The following is a 23314-nucleotide window of genomic DNA, read 5'->3' on the forward strand; positions in this document are numbered from 1 at the left end:
TATTCTACTAAGTTCTAATTTGTGTATGTATGAAAAAACAGTGCAAGGCACTTTGACACAAAAGAAACTTGAAGAAAAAAGATAAAATCGGGAGCTCAAACAGCTGTAACATAGAAATACAGAGGGGGAAATAAAAAGCAGAGGCTGAGAGAGGACACAAGGGGTTAAAGTCCTGACCACTGTCTGCATATATAAAATTATATCACCTTATCTGAAAAGTTTAGGCTCAAAAGAAAAGCCACAGCCTAAAATACCTCTTAGGATTATTAAATCTTTATGCTGAAGATTACAGCAAGTGTTTTGTCTTTGGTGAGTAGCTGTTTGTCTCACTTTATTTACTTGGTATTGGGTATTTGTCAATGTCATTTCATATCTGCAGAAAATTCATACGTTATATGGAAGTATGTATGTGTGTGAGTGTGCTGAAGGTCACATGACTGTTTCATCCTATTTGGTGGAGCAGCTTGACTTTTTTTCCCTTGCTTTTGGTGATGGTTGTGAGTGCAGAAGTTGATTGACAGATGCATGCCAGAAACCCCCATTCTCCTTTTCAAAGACTACATATGATGGATTGCGATCTTTCAGCTCAGCAGGACACAGGGACCATGCAAGCTGTAATTGGTCAGGTATGGAGTCAGCCATTTCTCAACTCCCCTTTTATTTTTTTTTTTTTTCACAAGGGTCTAACCATATGATTCACATAATTCATATTTACAGTACCATCTTTCTATCTGTATCTTCAGCTACCAGTGAGTGTGGTACTGAAAGTGAGAAAGGCATAAGAACCACAATAATTTGGCCAGGGAATCACGAGTTAAACCTAAAATACCATGCTTTTCTTCTAATAAACCCGGATTGTACTTTAGTCTGAGCTTTGCCAAATCAATCTATTTATTAATTTACCTCTGTATTTTGTTTACATGTGCTGAAGTAGAAGAACTAAACAGTGAAAGTGTTATGTTTGCTGGGGAGTTGCTTTCTATTCCTGATGCTGTTCATTATTCCTATATTGACTGTATTCCTATGCTACAGGCTGTGGATTTTTTTTCTCTCTTTATTTCTATATGTATATATATTTTTTCTTCTTTTACTCCTAACCCAGATAATGTGTGATTGAGCTTGGTAAATGTAGTAGTCTTTGCTGCTGCAGAGGGGCAGTCTGCAAATTAAACACTGCCACAATCTGAAAGGTCCAGGTGGTCTGCTCGTGCTTCCTAATGCAATCCAGCACAACAGCTTTAATAAACAGCTCTATTTAGTTCTCCCTCCCTGTATCCAGGGAAGGGAACTGGTCTGGGGCTGCTGTGATGAAATGCCAGAAGAATATCTCTCAAAGGCCTCACAAGCTGATTTTTAGAGCTTTTCCATTTTGTCGTCTTTGTCTTCCAAATGGGTCAGTGAGTCCTTCTCTTTCTGTTTTGTGATTTCTGCTAAGTCTGTAGTTTTTATGTGTGTGTTTAACTGTGCTGTTTCGAGCTTAGCCAGAAGAGAGGGGAATCATTGTCTTTTCGTTTGCTTCAAATAATAACCTGGAGTGGGGACAGAAATTAAATTATTTTCTCCTGTTTACACGGAGGGCTGTTTTCCTATGAATGCAGCTGGAGTCGGAAGAGGGTGTCTGTTTTCTTTTTTTCTAACAAAATCTTAAGTGCTCAACACTTTCTCATTAGCCACTGCTTTGTAAATCAGTCTCTGGCAAAGGGTATTTTTTGAACTCTCAAAAGTTTGTGGGGTTTTTTTTGCATATGTTTCCAGCGTAGTGAACGCATACTGCTGAAGTGATGACATAGTATTTGTTTCCTATACGTTGATATAATGGTGGAAAAATACGCATCCTGTGCACTGTTTTCAACTAAATTATGGCAAAGCGCAGAAGTCCCTCAAAGCACATGGTTTATTAATACCATCGTACACAGTAATGCATTTCTAGGAGGAAAATGTCAAATATGTAATACCATGTTTACCACAGACTTCTACTGCTTTAAATATTTTAAAAATAGAAAATACATTTTTTATTAAAAACCCCCCAAACATTAACAGCTTTCTATTAGGCTGGTTTGTACCTAAAAAGTGGGGCATGTTTGCCAGTAATACATTGCGTGAAAATATGTATTTTAGAACGGGTTAATTACCTTTTTGTGTAAACTTGTTCAGTCTTAAAGAAAAATATTTCATGATTGTACAGCAAGTACAATAGCAAGGTTTTGTGCAAGTACAGGTGACAGAAAGTGTACCCTGAAACCCTGATAAATCTTAAAGCTTGTAATATCCCTTTAATGTAACTTTCTCTTTGGCATGTAAGAAAGTATGAGTTAGCTATTTTGTATTTAAAGCCTGCTAGCTCTGGGAGACTGATTTTGAGGCTGAAAGGGTGTGAGCATGTTTTTTGTGTGTGTGCAACATTCCACATTTCATCAATTAAAAAAGTTCAGTGAATGCCTGGAAGAACGTTTATAATTGCTTATTGTATTACTGTATTTCATTTCCTAGCAATTTGATAACAAGAGCATACACTTAAAATACCTAAATGTGTTTTTCTTTTAGGTTAGTAACTTTTTTTTTGTAAGTCGGGATTTATGTATATTATTATGGTGCAACTTAATGTGTTAGGTGTTGCAAATATTTTTTTAGATGTCTATATGTGCATATTTGCATGTTCTATGTGTAATTAGATACATCCAAAAGAGCTCATAAAAACACACAATTTTCAAGTATGTTATTGATTACTTGTCCAGTGTTTGGTCAGTATTAGCTGTTTGTGAAGACGAAACAAAAATTTAATGATCTTTTTTTTGACAAAATAATTTGTCTTCTGTACATATAGAATCAAAGCGTTATTTAAAACTTGGGAACAACGGAGTAATATCATAACTACCATTCATTACTGAAACTAGAAATACACTTTCTTAATGTACTCTGATACTCAAATGATAATAGAAAATAATCATCAAAAAATAAACCTCAAGCTATGAATTCTCTCAGTACTGTAGGTCTTTATTTAATACTGATAAATAATAAAGATCTGTGCGTTTAGGATGTGTAGATTGCTAGAAGATATATTCATTTCCTGACATTATTGTTTTAGACAAAAGTTAAGAGTCTTTGTTAACTTTCGAACCTCAGAAATCAAAAACTTTAAATAAATGCTTATCATTTGCTCCTCTTATTTCAGAATCACATTTTTCTCCAGATTCTAGTGAGAACTAAATTTTGTTTTGGCTAATCTTGCAGATGTAGCTTTAAATTCCATCTCATTTGCTTCTAATGGAGTGTAAGCTTGCCTAATTAAAAATCCAAACTATACATGTGTATCTATGCTTCAGTAGACATCAGAAACACTAGCAGTTATTTGTAGCTCAAATGCTCGTCTGTGTATGACACAGAAAGTAATTGCAGGAGCATGCTGATTTAAGGGCATTCTCAACGTGGGTTACGTGTTCATCATTAAATGCATTTTCCACTCTCTTTTTTTTCGGTCCACGATTTCATCCGTCTCCAAGCGCCAGCGTCCGCAGTGGCTCCCACTGGTGTTGGCAATGGCTGGCACAGTGCTGCAGCCCTCCACTACCTGGCACCTGGCTGTGCTGGCTCCAAAGTGCAGAATTGTGCCTGTACCTTCCCTCTGGACTTTTCCTCCCCCTAGCAAGCAATTAAACAGACAAGTACTCTGAAGAGCAACCTCCTTGCCTAGTGTGTCGAGATCTAGAAGCCCATTGCTCATTGTGATTTTGATTCATAACTGGAGTGCTTGGAATAAAACCTCGATCCCTGTCTGCAATAGTCTGTAGCATCCTTCTGTGCATGTTGAACAATAATACCCATTATTTCTGCAACATGTTTTGTTTTTATATGAGCAATTAGTTGGATTTTGTGTCATATTCTGTATATATCCTGAGCCCACCTAAATCAAAAGGTAATTAAATGTATCATTTAATTATTCCAACCATGCTGTATTTTTTCTCCCTTGTATATTTTCTAAAAATCTGTGCTGCACTCTTTTCTTCTATTCTTTTTTTTTCTTTTCTTTTTTCTTTTTTTTTTTTTTCTTTTCAGACCTGAGCTTGTGAGTGACAGGTTAGTTCATCAGCATTACAGCCCTCCTGTTTTTGTCTCATCTCATGCAGACAGGTCACCGTGTCCAATCACCCTTCTGGCTCTGCTGGCCCCAGGGGACCCAAGGCCAGCCTGCCATCTTGATCCATCGGCCTGAGGGCCTGGGCTGGCTGCACATTTCTGTGTTCACTGGTTCTTGCAAACGTAGTGTTTAAAAAAAAAAAAAAAAAAGAGAGAGAGAGAAGAGGGGGTTAAATAAGATCGCTCTGTAAATTATGTAGTGCTCTGCAAATAAGCAGGCACTTGCAATTATTGTTACAGGCTTGACTTCTCTTCCTACAGGCTATCTAAGTTTATCAAATATTTTACAAAGGACAGTGGTCCATTTCATCTCATATTAAAAGCTATTTATGCAAGGGTAAACACATGCTCTTTACTCAGAGAGAGTTCAGCTCCAAGGCCCACTTTTGGTGAGTAATATGTTGCTACAATTAAGGTTGGTCTTCCTGCTCTGCTTTAGATCCTCGGGCTTGGGGTTCTTTATTTTTTTCCCCCTCATGATTAACGATGACAGAACAGAACATGTTTTGGAGAAGTAATTCAATTCATGGGCCGCTTTCAGAAGTTTCATCTGTTGTCAGTATCGCTTTGTAACTCAGATCATTGCATATCCAGGAGCTTAATTTCTACCACAGCCAGGTGCCATGCGAAAATCAACTCTACAGCGTTAGTTTGTCTTGAGCCATCTTTAAGTCATTCCTCTTGTAGTAACAGAAAAGATCCTTCTCCCCTGGAAGATTCACATCTCTAATCTACAGGAGTTCATATAACTTAGACAAACAGAAAAGAGCCATCTTACATGTAATTTTAGGACCCACTTTATAATTCAGGAAGGATTTAAGCCTTTTTGTCTACAGTTTGGGACAAATCCTGTAACATGACTACTTGCATAAGTAAGGTCAGAGTACGTGTCCCCTGCTGCTCGCTCACTGCCCAGCATGGACATGCCTGTCCTTTACAGACACCAGCGGCTGCTTTCTGCACCTCGAGAAAGTGAGAGAGATGCTTATGGACAGGTACATGCTGACTGCTGTTTCCAGTAGCAGAGAGGCAGTGTAAACAATAAGAATTGTGTTTGAAAAACTTCAAAAACATGTATTTTTTTTAATATTTATGAACAAGCCAGTACTCTGATAATGAAGCATTCCATCTCCACAGAAACGTGATGTTTTACGCACTCTCCAGCACACTGCGTCCTTAAGAATTATTATTGTAAGGATGTGCAGGAATGCGGTGGTAATATTTTACAGTACAAATATTTGTTATAGAGGAGTTTGGATCTCATTAACTTAATATATGTAAATTCTTTTGTCCTAGGCCAGGATTCCAGCAAAAGAATGCAGTTTTCTGTTGACTTTTCTTTTTACAGCAGAAAAGATGGATTTTTATCATTTTCAATCATGCTTAAGAAGATTTTCCTTGTTTTCACACTGTAATCAGGTTTTAATTTAAATCAGGCCTCTAAAAACATCTTTAGTCATTTCCCTTATTGAATTTCTTCACTTTTTTTCCATTCTGCGCTTCTCTGCTGACTCACATGTTAGTTTGTGGGTCAGGCCAATTAAGAGGTCAAATCTTGAAAAAGCTGTGGTTTATGCTCTGTGTATATTCATTATTATTCTAATTGTAAGAGGAAAATAATGTATGCCAGATGACCTTTAAATTGCTGGGCAAGCAACACTCGTCCAATGATGTAGATTTTTATCTTTTGGCAATGCATTTACATTCAAGTACCTCCGCTGTGTTTCCTAGATTGTAGACTGATAAACTAAATACCAGTCTGGGCCACTTTTGTATGTACGGTACAGAGAAGTGACTGTGCTGAGCCTCTTATCTTCCACTGACCTGTAGCTGTAGCAAGACTTATTTTTCTTCTCTGATCTGAACTGCAGCTCAAATGGGAGAAAATAAAAGGACAATTGAAGACAAATTGTATACAGCATTTTCAGCATTAGATCAGAACATGGCAAAACAGTCTCGTTCCTGTGATTTACATCTCTCAGTGCCGTTTTCAACCCTAAAGTTGAAGAATAACACGAAGAGCATATACTTGAAATTATACCTCATTAGCAGGACTTAAGCTTGTACTTAAAAGTTGCTCTCTTAAGTTTACACAAGATGTCTACAGCTTTGGCATCGTTAGGTACGTCAGCAATGTCTGCTGCCGCAAGGTGCACAACACAGCACGGAGCTCAGTGGGACTCCTCACGTAAATAACACTTCCCAGGATCTGGTCCAGCTTGCCTATTGAGTAACTGTCATTGCTAATAAATATAACAAAGCCTGGTTTAAATGCCAGCTAAGTAAATGCAATGCAGACTCTTTTGTAATTAGAACTGACGATTAGGATTAAAGATAGTAATTCAAGGTCCTTGAACATTTTTACGTTTCAGGGATGTCAGGGCTACAGGTAAATGGACTATAGCTTCGGGGTTTTTGTTTTATCGCTGGCTTTGAAACCTCTGTGATATGTAGGACTATTTCTTCAAAAGAGAAATATTAGTTGTTGATATTTGCTACTGATTCTCTGTTGACTGGTAGTGCTGTTCCACAGGAGAGCTTTGTCTAACTGTTAGATCAAAAGAAAATTTTGAAGATCAAGAGAATGTTCTAAATTCCCAGCCACTTCTATAAGTGGTAGTGGGAATGAGCTGAAAACAGAAGATGGAAGGGGATACCTAAAAAGCTTTACTCCAAGCCAAACTTACATTTTCAGTGACATAAATAAATTTTTCTTAAGCTGCTTAAGATAGATGTTGTAGTTCCTAAATTAAAAAAGCCTACTACTACTATCAAGGAGTGGTACAGTTTGTACTTGCCACATTTATTACAGCAAAACTAGATCCAGCAAGTTCTCATGCATAGTCTTCCTTTTACTCACAGGTGTTAACAGCCGTAGGGATCATTAACACTTGTGCATGCCCTTAAAGCTGAGGAAAGATATTTCCAGGACAACCTGAACCTTGATCATGCTCTCAGATGTAGCTGCACAGCTGGTCTGTGCCCTTTACTCATGTCAGTGAAGACTTACAGGACGGGGAACTCACACTTGTTCTAATCAGAACAGGTGCTTCTGGTTTTCATGTACCACATTACTGTTAAAAAATATAATTCAAAAATTTGATCAGCATTGCTGCAGAATCTCACCTGCAAGAGTAGTTTTTGATCCTGTAATATTTCCAGTTAGTGCAACCTAAACTACAGGCTAAATACAACCTATACCCATTGCTAACTTTTTGCAGAATGGGACTGTGAACTTATGGGCACTGCAAAGAGGAAAAAAAATGTTAGAATAGAACTTTGTGTTACCTAAATGAATTGATTCCATCAAATAATTTTTTACTTTACAAGTTTCTAGCATTTTCAAGGCTCTCAGATTCCATGCATGTTTAGAAGACACAATCTGGCAGTGTAACTGTGCATCCAAAAATGAAACATTGCAGGGGCAACAGTAAAAGACAAAAGTGTTTTATTCACCCCCTGCTATGGAAACAAGAACTTCAAGCAACAGAAAATAGTGAAAGTCATGTTAAACATATTGCAGAACAGCTGCTATTAGGCAGGCTGTAGTAGACAATGCCGCATCTCAATGTTGTCCTTTACGCTAAGCTGTTAACATCTCAGACTACTTTTCCACTTACTGAGCCAACTTGTAAAACTCTAACATAGGTTTTACTTGAGTTTCACTCATATTTCCTGTGTAATAAGGAGGAATATTATGGAATAAAAAGTCTGATTTTTAAAAGCCAGTGCCTTTATCCCATTTCTATATATGTTAAAAAAAAAAAAAAAAAAATAGAACATTCTGTATCCTGATCTCAAGCTTATGACTTAAAATCACATTATTTCCCATCAACAGCAAATTAGCATCAGCTTCTATGTCTTCATATTACAACAAAAATGATTAAAAGCTGTGATTTTTATTTTTATTTATAAAAACCAAGAAGTGTGCTTCATCTTTACTGAATCCAGCTTTAAAAATAAAAAGGGGTTAAAGATGCAAATAGCTCTGACACTGTTTAAGGCAGACCCTTCTGAGATACTGTTGGTAATGGCATGAGGTGCTGCCAAGCACTGAATGCTTCCAGAGTCCTGGACTTCACACCATTTTTGCACTTTGTTCCAGCCAGGCCTGAATGTTTTCAGTGTCCCCCTGGAGCTCCCAAGGGAAAATTTTTTGTTTGATATTTTTTCCAGCTCAGACACTGTTAATGAAGGAAAAATTGAAAAGCTTCCTGTGAAAATTGTTAAGTTTCAAGTGAACAAAAATAATTTTGAATAAAAGAGAATTATGCTGCTGTAGGAAACAAACTGCTATTGCAGAAAGTCTGGCCATAAGTCTTACCTTCCCTTCACTCTGTCCATCCCTTTCTGTGTACAAAATGTGCTTCGCATTCTTTAAGTGGATTATACAAAGTAGAAATAATGTCTGCAAACAAGAAACTCTCAGTCTTTTGGAGGAAATGTTGAAGTTGTAGGAGATACAAAAGTAGTTTATAATGTGGAAGAATAAAATGGAAGACATCAAACTCATTTCACTTAGTGTCATTCCTCATGATTTATCATTATAGGGCAAGTTGTGGTCTTGGAGTTGAAAAAAATTTAGTTCATTAAGAGGAAAAAACCAAAACAGCTCCTAAAAGCTGGATGTTCTGGCTTGGTTCTTATACCCTTAGTGCTGCAGTACTGAATTCAGAATTGAGGAAGCTTAGTCTTGTGGGCAGATCTGACAAATGGAAGGCAGAAGTGATAGCTTGTGTGTTGTAATGCCCATGGTCAGAAAGAAAGAAAGATAAGATTTTTCCCAAAGTTAGGATGCAGCATTCACCACCTGCTCCTGCTTCTCACAAAAATAATAAATAAATAAAATAAGAAAACCTATAAGAGCACGGTCTGACAGAGTTAAAACTGGAGTGCTGAAAAACAGCACGTAAAGGTTTGTAATGACTCTGACCACAGCTATTTTTGTGTTTGTTTGTATTAGTGATGTTGCTTATTTGAAGGGTCACAATGAAATCCTTTGAGCGTATCCATGAGTGCACACCCACAGAGTCAACAGGAAAGCTCACATCAGCAACATATTCTGTTTTAGACAATGTGATGCTGAAGACTTGGATCTCACTTGACCTCAGTGGAATTTAGACATATATCACCAAAAAAATAAGCTGGTTCTCCAGTTCCACTCAGTTAACCCCTAAGAGCAGGAGTCTATGTGTGAGGATGTGTGGGTAGGTGAAAACCTGGAGGCTGCATCTGAGATCTCTAGGATTAAGCAAGGGACTCATTGGCCTGTGTTCTGAAAGTAACACCTGGGTTTTGAATAGTCAGCCAAAAGAGGGGCTGGAGTCTGAAGTTTCTTCCCCTACGTTTACTGGTTTCAGTTTATTTTTAAATTCCTGCTGTATTCTTAGCAAAAGGAGAAATTGAAGGTTGCCCCCTAACTAGGGAATTAGGGTGACCCTGTGATGAATTTAACCCAAGAGGCACTGTGGATATTCAGCAAGCCTTTGTTCTGTTCTACTCATGTCCTTATGCCAGGCCCATCACCGTAGTTATTAGATCTCAAAGATTACATTCTTTGATCTAGTGATTTCTAAATCCTTAAACCACAGTTTATTTATTTAAAAGGTTATATCCGACATTGGATTGGATTGTAAAGTACCCTTTGACTCTCTCATGAAGGACACAGTAGCAGCACATGCTGCTGAAGGAGTATTTCCTTCTGACCACAAAGCACCACAGCATTTTATTGAACTAAGAACTGCACAGAGATCTGTGCTTTTAATCTGACCAGTGTGTTGGATTTTTTTTTTAACCTTATTGTTACCACGATGTCATGCCTTTCCGTTACAACAGGCATTTATGAGGGTATGTAGGTGAATCTTAGCTACTATTATCAAAAAACAAAACAACAACAACAAGAACCAAACAACAAAGCAACAACTGCAAAATAACCTCACATTTTCCTAGGGAAATAAAAGCACACTAAACCTCAAACAGATGTTAAAAGTGAGTAAGTTCAAGATGTGTTCTTGGAGTCTGTTTTTGATCTGATGTTTATCAGTGTGAATCACAAGTAGCTGTGGAGCTAAATAGAGTTACATTCTGGTAAACATGATCAACAGCAGCTAAGAAGCTTGTTCCATCAGATTCAGAAGCCCTTACATGAGCAAATTTCCCAGTGTATTCTACAGCACTTGATTAATTAGGAACTGTATGACGAGAGTCCCAAGCAAACCAGCAAGAAAGCACAGAAAACAAAAGAAAGGACACTGAAATGTGGCCCAGTGTGCACTATGCCCTGACTGATATTAATTATACTGGATTCAAACTGGTCTCTTTTTTTTCCGATCAGTCCTGGAAGGCAAACTGTAAGAATTCTCATGTAATTTCCCTTAATTCTAAAGTAACTAAGACTGGAATTGGCACTTGAAAAGAAAAATTTCATTTAAAATAGCAATTATTGTTTCATTCTTTAATACTTGTGTTTGGTTATTTTTCTTTTTTGAGAAGCTTAGCCCCTGGAGATAGCCTGATTCTACTTTATACTGAGACCTCTTTATACCATCTGGCAGCACATAACAGCTGTAAAGTGGGTGTAAAAGTCATTTATTTATGTGTACTTCAAAGCTTTTTTATATTTCCAGAATGGTAGAAAAACACCATAGTGTAAATGGGAATTAGGCCCAAATAGATGGAATGGAATTACCAGTTTTCAGATAGAAATGGAAAAGGGATAGGCAGAAATCAGACTGCGTGAAGAGAAGAAGGACTAAACCTTATTTAGCCACACATAGGTGTTCGTTAACATCCATTCTGATCAGCTGAACTGAAAAAAAAAAAAAGCTGAAAGTGTCAGATTCTGTTTTACCTACCATCTACCATCACCTGCATGTTTGCTGGTACTAAGTAAAACACGAAAGGGGGGAGGGAAGTGAGTACCAGTCCAACTACAGTAGTCAGTGCCTGATAAGATAATCAAACCAAAATAAAGACTTCTTTCTCAATCAATCAAGTTAATTACAGTTTTCAGATGAGTATACTTCCGAGCTACCATTGAATAGAACAAAAGGTTTAATCTATTACTCTCTCTCTCTTTTATTTCTTTTTTAACCGCATGGTCTTCAGTGTAGTTTACTGCAATACTTGACAAAGACCTGTTTCCAGAGCATTAGTCGGTTAGTACACCTGGATTAGTGAAAAAGAAAACAAATGAAATTCGTACAAATTAATGTCAGTTAAATTCCCTCTTTCTATACCTTATGTTATACTTGTCAGATGAGCGCTTCAACTCCCAGTCAAAGGGTGAAAAAAAACAGCAAACAATGAGAGAAGTGAAACACAGAATGACAGTTACATTAACGTCTTAAAATTTAGGCAGACTAGGGAAAAAATATTTGAATAGCAATGTTTGGGTAGACCTACGTGATTACTTAGAAATTTGCAGAATCTTCCTACTCCATTTTTTCTTCATAACCCCTTCTAAATAGGTACACAGGAGGCTTAAGGGATTCCGTGAAGACATTTTTCTTTTTGCTTCCCCATTTTGTGGGAGCACAAGGGAAAAATATTGGCAGGGTTTGTAGCACCTTCTATAATTAAAGTAGCTTAGTATTTTCTATCGGAAGACTTTTTCCGCTGCTGCTGTTAGCATTCCTACATAGTTGACTACCTCATTTTGAATATTTTTTGAGACAGTTTCAGCCAAAATACTTCAGCTGTTTATGCAACGGTTAGAGAAATATGGCATATTTTCGTCCATTTTAAAGATTCACCATATTTGAGAGAGAAAATATTAATTTGATAAGGAGTAATAGCATCGTATCTGCTATATCTTTTCAGGTATCCTGAGACAATCCACTCATGTTTCATTATATTCCAAGCCTTTGAAAAATGTACTTGGCACACGTTCTCTTGGCAACTCCAAACAGCTATATCCTCTGAAGATTCACAGAAAAAAAAAAGGTGTGAAAATAACCATAAGGCCATCGGCACATAGACAGGATCAGCTTAGCTGAGTCACATCTGACAAGTATTTGTCTAAGTAGTTCTTGAAATTCCAGCAATACTGATTCCACAATATCTTTATCCTTTTTATTCTGTCTTTAATTACCTGTATTTTAACTTGTACTGTTAGAGAGTTTTCCTTACAGCAAAATTAATCTTTCTTGCTTGAAGTTAAGTCCATTTCTTTTTCCTGTTTTTGAATATCATACTATTTAAGCCTTTCTGAATATTGCATCTGATATGTAACAGGTTTGTCTTCAGAAAGAAAAGAAAAAAATATTCCAGACCAAATTTCAGAAAACTTATTCGATTTTAAAGTTCTCAGAGGAGATTTGCATAATTTTTTAAAGAGAAGAGGAAATTTTAAAGCACCAAGCTGGAAGAAACATACGGACTTTTTTGCTCTCTCTTTCGTATGAACAATAGGTTTAAAGGTTTCAACAAAGCTGAATTTCAATTTCAGAGAAGAATTTCATGGAGATCTTGCCATTAGGATTTCCAAAAGGCAAAATATATCAACCGCACCTGTAGTTTTACTAGAGCAGTGACTGACATGGAATTTTTTTGATATAAATAGACACTGATATTTGTACAAGGTAGACATATGAAGCCCCTATGATTTGTCATACTTGGCTCTTAATTCTCCACAGCCTCAATTAGTTATTTACAGTGTTGTAAAATGGAAGCATTGCAGAGCCAAGTACTTTTCCACTTCAAGTGCCTAATACAGTTACTTTACTGCAAAGTAAAAGCTTTGGGTTACTAAAGAAAGACAACATTGGATTATGATTTGAACAGATATAATTGCTACTTTCAGCAGCTTGAAGCCACTTTAATTCCTATACTACACTGATTTTATCTCTGATAGGAGGAGGTAATTTTCTGAGACTTATTTAGCTTTTCTTTGGCATTATTTACAATTGCAACCATAATCTAATGTGTGATTTAGTAAGAGCATACCATCATACTGAAGGAAAAAGGGGAATGGGTGGCTACTACAAACCACTTATGAGTGCCAGGGTGATGCACAAAGGGAAAGGAGTAATTGTCAATAGGGGGGTATGAAAAAAACAAAATTAGAAGAAAAAGGAGATGTAGAGTAGAAGGGGGGGTATAGAAGCTAGAGAAAAATGTACTTTGCTAAGACTGAAATTTTCAGTTATTTTTTAAGAGCTTTGTTACAGTTTTATATAGTGAACTACTTGTCATAGGACTTAAAGATGTTGAAAAATTAGGACTGATGGCAATAGAAACACCTCCATATTATATTGTTTCTCTTCATCTGTTCAGAATACAAGCTCATGGACCTGTCCTAATATAGATCAGAAAAGTTCATGTGTGATAATGGTGCAGTAAATAGGGGTCTGAGCCAATGTGATTACTTAGATGTAGGTAATACAAACAGGGCTTCAGCTCCATCATCTTCCTTTTCTTTTTCAACATTAAAAACAAACAAACAAACAAACAAACAAAACCTTTTAGTTGCTATCAGCCTTGATATTAACTGCTTAAGTTCCATGCTTCTTCCTGAATTCAAGGAAAATTGATATTAGAGCTGTGCAGTAGCAAACCAGCACCTGTAATATTTCAGATAAAGCCGATAAAATCAAGAACATGCCTATAAAGCAATCTTTAAAACTGACTCCCGAAGTTTTTCTGTTAGCAATGGCATTGTTGCACATGGTAGTCTTCTGATGGAATTTAATGATCCTTTTGAAATTGCTCTTGTAAAATATACTGTTTTTCTGGTCAATATCCTGCTTTGGGTAAGCTTCTACTTAGTAAATGCTACCTTGACTATATGCTGTTTCTGCAGCCATATTGCACATGACACTGAGTAAGGCTAGGAAGATAAATTATATATTTTAAGCCCTCTGTTCATGTTTTCATGCAGCAAAGGTCTCCCCTCCAGGCAGCAGAGGAAAAAAAAGCCAACACAACACTATGTGATTGATGAAATTTTGCCAAAATAATACAAGATTTTTTGTTTTCACAGATGATCATGAGGTAAATTGTTAAGAATGGTTTCCATATGCAAACTCACTTGGGTATTTGTAGTTCTAAATCCCTTTATGCTCTAGTCCCAGGTTTGTGCCCCTGAGCTCAGGAAGTGCTACTACTGTCATTAGAGACAGCAAATACTAGGTATGGAGACTCAACGTTTGATTCTTTAGCTCAAGAGTGGAGAATGTGGGACATGTAATTGCAGTAGCATCACATAACAGAGTGGGTACTGAGCCACAAAAATATAAGGCAAAATTTCCAGTGAAGGTCATTTTTTTTTCCCCAAGAATTCCACCTTTTCAAGCCTGTACAGTGATGTCTCCTTACTTCTTATGCTGTAAAATGTTAGGCTTGGGTTTTTGTCTGTAACGTTTACCCTACAATTTCTTGATCACGAGCAAGTTTATTCATATGTATAATCTTTATGAATGTGTACACAAAAAGGCATAGTAAGAGATGAACTGCGCCAAAAAATAACCATAGGTGCTAAGTGTACTAGACAGCTGATTGCACAAGCTATCAAAACCGTGATAACTCGAAGTGAGCAAGTAAAACCATAACAGGAGCAAGACGTGCCCGTGTTTACACTTAATGAGAACATCTGCATTTTTGTGACTGAAAGTTGCCTAAGAGACCACCAAATTGAGGATGTGTGACTTCCAACTCAAATTCAGTCAGAAGAAAGAAACCTGATAAAGGAAGAAAACGTGTGGAAACAGTTCCTGGAAAAGGGATGGGTATTTCAGGAAATAGTATGACTGTTTATCAGGCTTTATGGAAATCTAATGAACATGTAACACTTTTGGAAATATAATAATTTCATGAGGACAGTTGTTTACATCAGCTGAGATGGAAATCAAGAAGCACCTTTACACAGCAAGGGATTCCTCCTTGAGTGACAGGGAGCATGGCAGGCCCAAGGCTGGCTGAGCCCAGGCCATCACGCAGGGTGTTTGTGAGGAGGAAGGTAAGAGGCCATGCTGAGATGCTGGCTCACAGGCAGGCTTGGGACAGAGTCGCAGCATTGCAGGAACAAGGACAAACGGCCCCGTGTGGAGAGATGTGCTCCAAGTGAGGCTGGTCAGGGCAATTGAAACATGCTGTTTCCCTCAAGGACTGGTAGAGGAAGCCCTAAGCAGCCAGCTGTGAGACCAGCTTGCAGCCTGCTCTGAAATGGAGAAGCCGAGGGTTTGTTGAATGCTACACAGCCTCTGAGCTTTTAAAAACAAAAACTTGTTTCAAGTCTGGATTTAGGAACTTTTTTTTTTTTTTTTTTTAATTTTCCATGGGATGAAGGAGAGCATCATGAGGGAGCAGAGATGGTTAAATGCCCTCTCTGCATGATTGCCCTCAGTAGGGAGTTGATTCCATGATGGCAGGGCATGGTGCCCTTTTCCCCACTCTGCTTCTGTCTTGGTGCTGTTTGGTGGCTGTTACTGGATAGTCAAGGTCTGTGCTGAGGCACAACTAAGAGGGTGCTGGGGCTGCTGTGAGTTATTGGAACCTACAGGCAAAGCAAATACAGTTTGGTTTTAATGCCGTATCTTGAGGGTGCCCTGAGCTACTGCTGCTTCTGGCATTTCCAGGCTCAAGGAAGTACAAACACAGCTGCAGGGACAGGCACTGTTTTTGAAATGCTAATATTGTTGGATTGTGGAGTGTCTAGTACACATGAAATAACCAGTAAATGTATTAAGGCCCTGCATTAAGGCCTAGGTCTTAACATGGTATAGGAATAGACTCAGGTAGTTTCAGGAATCCCTTTATCTATACCATCCTAGGATCGGTCAGGAAGTTATAAATTAAAATAAGAAATGAGGGAGAAATGTATTTAGGCAAGATTTCAAAAACTTTGCAGTTATAGTGTGATGTGCTGTACTCAGGTTTGTGCTAACAGCAATGGATAATCACTGAATTCTTTCATTGATCCCAAATATAAGGTAAATTGATTGGTACTCTTCATAATGACAGAGGATTAAGCATGAATACAGCATTGCTGAGTTTTAGCTTTGCAGGCAAGGTTCTCTGTACTAGTTACATGGAGAATGCTTGAAGAAATGCGATAGTTACGTGCATCTGTGTTACACTGAGGGGGAAGCTAATTGCCTGTGGAGTGCAGACAATCTATGAGCAGCTGCAGACTCTGTTGTGAACTGTTTTTTGGTCAGGGAATATTTAGGCAACCATTGTTAAAAGACGGTAATTTTGTTCAGAATGGCTTCCTAAATCAGAGTTATAAAATACAGATCAGCATGTCGTACAAGTTTTGGAGAAGTGTTTGGTTCATTTTTCTACGTTTTGGTACTGTCTGGCTTTCCAATGGGTTATTGGTTAAGAATTAAGAAAACAGTTCAAAACTGGATTTTTTTTGATAGGTGGCAATCTTTTCTTCAAAGGGGAAAGACGTACCACAGATGAAAAAGTAGAACATTAACAGAGAGCTTTGAAAATCCCCTTTTAAAGAAGGAACAAAGAAATAATTATTCTACCAGCACATAAAAAGGTATGGGTTAAATCTTTTTTTAAAATTCAATACATACAAATACAGGGCTGTTTTTCCCAGCACCTTGATGAGGGTTTTGACATTTAAACAGCAAAGATGAGAAAACCAAGGTGTACAGATGCATTCCCTTACCTCAACTCTCATACTACCCTTTAGAAAATTCATATTAGCCTTAACAGAATAACAGTCTAGGTAAAAACTGAATGATGTTGAGAATCCAGGATCTACCATGTCAAGCATTTTGCTTTATAATACTGGTAACAAGCCTTCTCAACGAAAAGTATGTTGGACTTACTATAACTAGCATTCGATATGACTGCTTTTTTTGTTCTCTGCTTATACAGGGCTTCTACATGAAAGGGTTTTATTCTTGAATAATGTTATGTCAGTGTGTCTGCATTTGTCTTAAAGAACATCTCCTTAGTACACTTGTATATTTAAAAGAGTTTCAGAAACACAATGTTCTCTGGCTTCTAAGCCCTTCATTTACCTGTAAGATGAAATGGAAAATACCTGTTGAGTCTAGTGATTTTACACAGATGTGTGTGCATATGTGTAAGTAGAGGTTCAAGGAAAAGTAAACAGATTCCAGTTTAGAGTTTGGCCAGGATATTCACTGCTAGAGGACAGAATGACAAAAAAAAAAAAAAAAAAAAAAAAAAAAGTAGTTCTGCAGCTGCACAGATGCAGGCTGTTCTTTCACCATGTTTCTCTTTTGAGTAATAGCTCACATATGTTAATATTTGTGCTTAGTAAGACAAGGTAGTGTTTGGCCTCTGAAACACCTGTGCTTCTTCTGTGTTTTAACTGCATGCTCCTTCCAGAACAGTTAGAGACTGTTCTTCTTCAGGTGCTTTCCCCACGTTACAGCTATATAGTTGGGGTACATAACAGCATCAGTGGATGGAGCTCAGGTGTACCAGACTCACTTCACATATTTGCTTGTTCCTAGCACAACCTGATAAAATAGCCTATTTCACTCTGTACCAAATGAGAAAATAGGATGCAAATTTGTTCTCACTAGTTTCTTAATACAGAACATTTTTCATTCTGTGCATTCGGTGTACATGGATGTAGTTCTGACATTGTTGCTAGACATGCTGTTATTGGTATTGCTAAACAGACCTTTATCATGAGCACAGACAGACCAAGTGTAAATACTAATTAGGGACTAATCCAAAAATCTATTGAAGTTTGTGGCAAGATTCAATGGTATTTGGATATGTTCCAAGGTAAAGAATTAATCACTATTTTAGCAGGATTCTGCCTCTTCAGTTGAGAAATTATCTTCCTAACAAGGGACTATTCTGTTTACTTGAGTCTTCCCATGTTACAAAGCTTTCCTGTTTGCTTGAGCATATATTTGTGAGCAATGTTGAGTTGTCCAAACCTTATTTGATCAGCATAAACAGAAATTCCATGGGAATAAATGCAAGTGATAAATTTGTTTCTACAGAACACTAAGATTTATATCTATTTACCTGTTTGTTGTCATACAATCTTTAACATCGGAAAACACCTCTAAGATTATAAAGTCCATGGGTGTCCAACCTTTTGGCTTGCCTGTACTGCACTGAGAGCAAATGTTATGGGCTGATCTTTTGGTTATTGCTGAGTAATGGGTGCATCCCCAGAGTTGGACTGGGTCACTGGTGGAGTAGAGCCACCACCATCGTGGTGTGGGGCAGACCTAATTACTATCTGCTCCAGGTTGCATGCAGCCCAAAGATTAGACATGGCTGAATCCAACTGTCAGCGTATCATGTTTACCATGCCCGCTAAACTGTCAGTGCCACAGCTACATGATTCTTGAAAACATCCAGAAATGGTTGGAACCATGGTTGGAAAAGACCTCTAAGATCATCCAGTCTAACCGTGCACCTATCACCAGTATTTCTCACTAAACTATGTCCTTCAGTAGAACATCTAAATGTTTCTTGAACATCTCCAGGGACAGCAACTCCACCACTTCCCTGAACAGCCTGTTCCAATGCCTAACCACTCTTTCTAACACTAAATTTTTCCTAATCTCCATCCTGAACTTCCCATGACACAACTGAAGGCAATCACCTCTAGTCCTCTCACTAGATATCTGGGAGAAGAGGCCAACCCCCACCTTGATACAACCTCCTTTCAGGTAGTTGTAGAGGTGTCCCCTGAGCCTCCTCTTCTCCAGACTAAACAATCCCAGTTCCCTCAGTCACTCCTCATAAGACGTGTGCTCCAGACCTTTAACTGCCTTCATTTCAGCATTCTTTTCTTTCCCCTCGGAAGCTTGTCATTTTCATCTCATAAAAAGATTGTAGCTGCACAAATGGAAATTATCCCAATTTTAGGGATTAGTGTAGAGTTAATGTTACATGAAAGGATTAAAAATCACTGCAAGCATCCCCCTAATGAGAGACATAATACTTTCTATTTTTTAATTTTTTTATTTGGAGACCAATATAAAACTGCAGCATATTTCTGGTAACTGGAAGGATATCGTAATTTTACTATTAGATATTTTAATGGAAGAATAGCCTGGCACACTTCCATCTACGTAATATAGGGGAAATTTTAAAAAGTTCTTAGCTTTCCAGATGTACTTATATGTTTTATGAATCTTGTAATTTTCAGTCAGTAAGTTTCTTCCTCCAGCCTATAATTATGAATAGACTCTTAATATGTACCTGTATATCTTCTGAGGAGTAATTTATTGAATGGCATTCATGCGTTCTAACTTAGGCATCTTAAAAATTATACATCAAAGCCTGAATCATTCTAAAACCTCATTTCTATCGGTAGACTATAAAGAAAAGGAAGGTCAATAAGCTACACTGGAAAGTCTCAGTAACCAAAGTTAGGAGATATGAACTGTGCCTTTCATTATATAGCAGTTGTAAACAGAAATACTTGTATAAAAAGCTACTTCTGAAATTCTGGGTGGCAGGTTAATTCTTGCAAATGGATTTCCAAAGATTGTCATATTTCAACTTAATAAAAATTGTCATAAGCAGTGTACCATAGAGGAGGGTTTGAAGTACTCTACCTAAGGAGAACGGGTGTTTCATAGCACAGTTTTATCTTAAAATGGAAAAAAAAAAAAAGAAAAAAATCAAAACATTATCACAGGAAATTATTATCTTGTTTTTTAATTTTTTTGTTGGGTTTGAAAGTTCTGCAATGTGAGAACATAGTTTTCCTTCCAGAAATGTTTTTAAAAATACCATGAAGTTAGTAAAATTAGTTAGTATAATTAGCTGCACTCCTATAAGTGACCCCACATGGGAGCCTGCCTCCAAACTGGGTCCTAAAGGAGCAGGTTGTGTTTCTGCCACGTGCAGCAAGGTGCTATGCCATCTTTTCCTGCCTTCACTCTTGTCACACAGGTACCACCTGGAATTGGTGTCTGCTGTCTCTCACCAGTATGTAATGGGAGTTTTCAACAACTGTCAAGAACGGAGGGGCTTAAATGTCCTGTTTTGCCACATTGTTTCTGACTGTGCCACTACAAGCAAAAGTTTTGGCCCAGCTTGTGTCTGGTAGAAAACAGCTCAATTGTGACTGAAACTTCATGGCCTTGGTTTTTGAACTTGAAATTCATTTCTTGCCAGGAGGGCTTCCCAGTCAAGAAGCTACCTGTACGCATTATTTTGAGAGAATGAGTGACCACGGTCATGCCCATACTTTTCATGAGACTGAATCAAATTCCATACCTTTCAAGCACGGAATAATGTTCTGAGTCTGGTAATTAGCAGCATAGTAGTAAGTAACTGTGCACATGCTAATTTTCAAATGACAATGTGATTATGTGTTTTCTAGGTAATTTTAATAGTATAACCACTGTGTATTGGTTCTTAGAGATATCAGAACTTCAATCAGCCAATATGGTCAGTTCAAGATTCTCGCCAATATGTTATGCCATAGGTTTAAGAACCTGTCTGGGGCATGATGCAGGTTGGAGGACTTGTCCCTCATTTTCTGCTGGCTTGTGTTTTCCTCTGGGTCTGAACTGTTTTCTACCTGTTTGGGCATTAGTTCAAAGCACAGCGCAATGATGCTGCAGTGGGGTTAATTCCATTATCACTAGGGACTGATACGTACATTAGAGAATGCAGTGGGTCTAAGGAGGCCTATCGTGGTTGGGGTAATGTACTGAGCTTGACTCTACATAATCTGCAGTAAATAGTGTGATTGTGCTGTAGAGCACATAAATAACTATATAAAATTCATGTCACTAAAAGGGAAAAAAGCTTATTTTTTTTCTCAGTTCTCCATTCCATTTCCTATCTTTTATCATTTTAAAATATAAATGTGGGTTGACTGAATCCCAGAAATATTCTGGCTGCTGTACGTTATTAATATCCAAATACGTTTTTCTCTTGGGATTCTTTTGAATGCTTCACTGAAGAGAAGAAGCAATGGCCTAAACAGGGCCTTCTACCCTTCTCCTTTCCCTTAAAGAATAGGTTCCTTTTACCCTTCTCACACTACTGCAGTAAGTTCAAGCTCAGTCACCTATCTCCACAAACTGGTTGTGGGATAAAGAAGGAGAATGGCATAGTGTCTGCAGTAAGGAGCTTCCATTCTTCATTATGAAGTCTCTAACAAGAGCTGTTAGGGTTACAGTAACAATTCTGTAATAATCTGGTACCTGTAGAACTGGAAAGAGCTATATAACACAGCAGGAAAATTGATCTACGCGGTGGCTTATTAACCTGGACTAGTGTCTGAAATGCGTTTGCATTATGCACCAGTGCAAAGGGAGGGACGTTGCTTGAGAGATGCTGGTCTCTACTGGATAAGCTGCAGCAGAGATGCATGCAGATGGTACCAACTGAGTTGACATGAATTTATTAAAGTAGAATGCTAAAGTCTTATTTCACAGTGAACTTCTTCTCAACATGCATGCTAATTATGCTGATTAATGAAATAAAAGCTTTCCTTAGCACTGTCTCCATCCCACCCTGCCAAAGTAAAAGATGTCTGCAGGCAGGATCTTCTTTCATGTTGCATCTGTTTTGAGAAGAATGTTCCAAACTGCGGAGTGCTGTCTGTGGTCACACCGTGCAGCCTTCTGATCATATCTACCCCTTCTCAAAGCACAAGAATCAGAATGGTTCCCCATCTTTGTCTGCAGCAGAAAAGGCTCAAGGTGAGACAGGAAAAGAGAACGGATCCTGCAAGGTAATTCTGTCGCTCACCTCATCTTCATAATCTTTCCTTAGCTTCCTCTGCCTTCTAACCCTGGTATTGATCGTGTCATAGGCTACAGCAGACCAAGGCAGGGGGCTGAAAACCTTTCCAAACAGCGGTTGCCAGTCTGCCTGTTGCAGCTTGAAGAAGAAAAGCATGCTGTGAAAACAATTGGTGCATTTGCTTTAGATCTAAGTGACTCCAACTAGGTCGATGCTTCATGCTGATGTGTTGAAAACATTTAAAAAATTTCTCAGAGTTTGATTTCAACAGAAACATTTCAGCATGTCTAGCTCTCCGAAGTTGTTATTTTTCACTAATCTAGCAGACAACTGTTTTTTTCCACCCTAACACAAAGCAGTAGGGAAACCGAGCCTTTTGTCTAGATAGATTTGTTTTGAATGAAGTTTGTTTCTACAGGCGGGGGAGATTTTTGTTTGTTTGTTTGTTTTAAATAAGCGGAGACTCTTATAAATTGACCTAAGAGGAGTAGTAGTTTATTTCATGAAGGGAAGAAGAGGAAATCACGCTTCTACTGAGTGTGAATGGCTTTACTTAAACTGCTTTTGTTACTTGTATATGAATTTTCATTCAGAGGCAGACTAGCCAATTCATAAATACACTAACAAAATTTTATTTTATTTAAATCACGATTCTTCTTTGTAATGTCTTTATATTCAGTATAACTGGCCTAATTCTCTCACAGTTTGGTTCATGGAGCAAATGAAACATTGCAAAAGGAAACTATCCTCATCCAAATCAGTGTTTATTCAGCACAATTACTTTCTGAACTGCTTGAAAAAGACCACAAAAAGAACTTACTATTGTTTCTCTTATTTTGTGCGGTTGTTTCTCTCTCTCTCTCTCTCTCTCTTTTTTCCCATTTTTCTCAGTCACTTGCGTCTATAGGAAGCTAAACAAGGTAAAACCCACAGGGCTGCTGTTCTGTTCTAGTCTGAACAACTGGCTGTTCGGGGTTCTCCATGGCAGCAGTTCAGTAGGACCTCACCTCTGATTCTCCACAGTTGTTCCATGTTCCCCTTCCAAAAATAAGTGCTCATCAGTGCCTGTTGAACTCTTTGGGGTGCTTCTTTAATTATACAGCATATAAATATATATTAAATATATATATTGTACATTCTTTCCCCCGAGGAAGTGAAGTCACCTATGTGTTGTTGCCGTCTTTGCTGCTTGCTTCAAATAACACAAAGAACATTCTTGCACTGTTCCAACAGGAAATAGAGAACAAATACTTGCCTTGAGGTATTTCATTGAGTTTCAGGATACCAGCAGATAGAAATGTTCCAAAAAATAGATATTTTGTTGAAAGAAAATAATAATAATAATAATAATAATAACTTTAAAACCTGTATTTATCTGGGGAGAGGAATTTCCCTCCTCCTTCAACTAAGTCTTTGCAAATGCAATGTATTGGATACGTGGCACTAATGGATTTCATGCTCCAGCATTTATTTCACCAAATATCATGCAGTGAACAATAGTTGTCAT

The 23314-nt window shown here is 37.8% G+C and overlaps 1 protein-coding gene across 4 annotated transcripts in view; it reads left to right on the top strand.

Annotated features, from left to right (window-relative positions):
* The first annotated feature begins 466 nt into the window (after positions 1 to 466).
* Positions 467 to 23314, top strand: part of POU6F2 (POU class 6 homeobox 2) — a 315974-nt gene continuing 293126 nt past the window's right edge. For 2 of the 4 annotated variants that reach the window (XM_418861.8, XM_040689262.2), the window contains exon 1: positions 467 to 626. In XM_418861.8, coding sequence (XP_418861.3) covers positions 522 to 626 — 105 coding nt within the window. In that variant the 5' untranslated portion in view covers positions 467 to 521. Of the gene's footprint in view, positions 627 to 1175; positions 1394 to 23314 lie in introns of those variants that run through there. The other 2 variants (XM_040689265.2, XM_046937839.1) reach the window with 2 other exon arrangements.

This window comes from Gallus gallus, chromosome 2 (assembly GCF_016699485.2).
Source record: "Gallus gallus isolate bGalGal1 chromosome 2, bGalGal1.mat.broiler.GRCg7b, whole genome shotgun sequence".
Lineage (NCBI taxonomy): Eukaryota > Metazoa > Chordata > Aves > Galliformes > Phasianidae > Gallus > Gallus gallus.